General features: G+C 51.9%; 1 protein-coding gene across 1 annotated transcript in view; it reads left to right on the top strand.

Annotated features, from left to right (window-relative positions):
• Positions 1-1,446: 1,446 nt before the first annotated feature.
• The window catches only part of TBXT (T-box transcription factor T), a 6,759-nt gene continuing 6,553 nt past the window's right edge, over positions 1,447-1,652 (top strand). Inside the window, exon 1 of the mRNA XM_005416352.3 lies at positions 1,447-1,631. Coding sequence (XP_005416409.2) covers positions 1,447-1,631 — 185 coding nt within the window. The remainder of the gene's footprint in view (positions 1,632-1,652) is intronic.

Below are 1,652 nucleotides of genomic sequence, written 5' to 3'. Positions count from 1 at the left end.
ATATTCCACCAAAACCGCTCCGTCGCTTTCAATTCCGGCTGTTCCCGCTGCTTTCGGCTCTTAAACACGTTCATTGTCAGGTGGCGTCGAGCTGAGGAAAAGCTGAGGCAAGAGAGGACCCACCACCACCACCACCACCACCACCCCCTCCACCTGCACTGCTCTTGTCCCCTTTCCCCTCCTCGCCTTCCCCGCGGACCGTACCCTAAAAGTGACGCGACTTGTGCAAGGGATGAGCAGTGCCTTCTCTCCCTGGCACCTGCACGGAGCGGGGAGCTGTCTGTGCCAGTCCTTCTTCGGGGCCAGCCTCTCCCGGCACTCGGCTTTTTCAGGATTGAGGCGCTCGAAATGTCGCCTTCAAAGCACAAACACAGAGTTGCGGCTGCCAGCCCACCCGAGGGCCAGCGTGAAATAAACACCTGATAGCGAAAAGATCATCTCCAACTACGGCTAGCAGAGACCACGCATCGACTTAGTAAACTTTGCCCGGAATTTATTTGCAAATGCTGCTTTCCCCTTCCGAAGAGGACAAAAAGCAGGCAGTAGGTGCTCAGGCAGAAAGAGCTTTTAGAAACTTTTAAGCAAGAATTAATCTGAAGGGATAACTTTTTTTCTCCGTTTCTGCACAGTGGTTGAAGAGAGATGGGTCGAGCAATTCGGCTTGTCAGATTAAAGGGGAAAAAAAGTTCTGCGGAGCTGAGTAAGTGAAGTGATAGTGCTGTGTAATGAAAATACAGCCCTAAGCCGCAGCTACTAAACCAAAAAGGACTGAATCACCGTCTGCATCCCGCAGAAGGGACCCTCAGCGTGCCTTCCCCTGGCAGCCCTGACTTCCAGCTCCTTCTGCTGCCAGGCAGCTTGACAGTGTATCCCGGGCATCTTCTCCTAAAATTTTAAAAATCCCGGCAGCGATGGTGCGCGGTGTTTGGAGAAGAGGAGATGTCTGTTTTAAAAACAACTCTGATTTTTACACCGCTCCTCTTCTTTTTCCCTCTCCTTTGCTCCCGTTTAAAGAACTTGTTATTGTTTAAAGAGACCTCATTGAACTATTTCCTGCTCATTGTCACCTCTCTCCCCCTCGCCCTCTATCCAGGGATTCTCACGGAAAGGTAATAAACTTCCCTCACACCACAGACCGTCGCAGCTCCGGAGAATGCAAACTATTACAACGCCGGCCGGCGGGAGTGCTTCAGAGCATCCCTCTTTTCCCTCGTCCTGGCCCTTGGTTTTGCGTCAAATAACTTTAAAATAAATTCATCCCGTTGCAAAGTTTCACCCATGAGTTTCTCCCCTCTTGCCCGCAGGAACTCGCGGGCGTTTCTCCGTCCTACACGAAACAAAGCCTTTAACTATTGATCTGTTTTTCAGAAGTATGTTTTTATTTAGGTGGCATGGCGGGTGGCTATCGATCTGATTTTCAGATTTTTTAAAAATTACTGAGGTGGGATGGCTCAAAACCATCGCCGTCGAGCATCTCGGCTGCGAAGGCGCTGCCTGTGCTGCTGCAGAGAGGCAAACTCTGCCGCTTTTCCCATGGGCGGACTCATGGGCTCGCTAAAAGCGGGGAGTGCCCGGTTTGTGCAGCCGCTGGACAGCGCGGTTCCAGCTCTCGGGCTGATTTTTCCCGCAAGGTTTGTCGCTGCCAGCCGCCC

Source organism: Geospiza fortis, unplaced genomic scaffold, assembly GCF_000277835.1.
Source record: "Geospiza fortis unplaced genomic scaffold, GeoFor_1.0 scaffold41, whole genome shotgun sequence".
NCBI classification, from domain to species: Eukaryota; Metazoa; Chordata; class Aves; order Passeriformes; family Thraupidae; genus Geospiza; species Geospiza fortis.
Note: the sequence above shows the minus strand (reverse complement) of the source record. Positions and strands in the feature narration are given on the sequence as shown.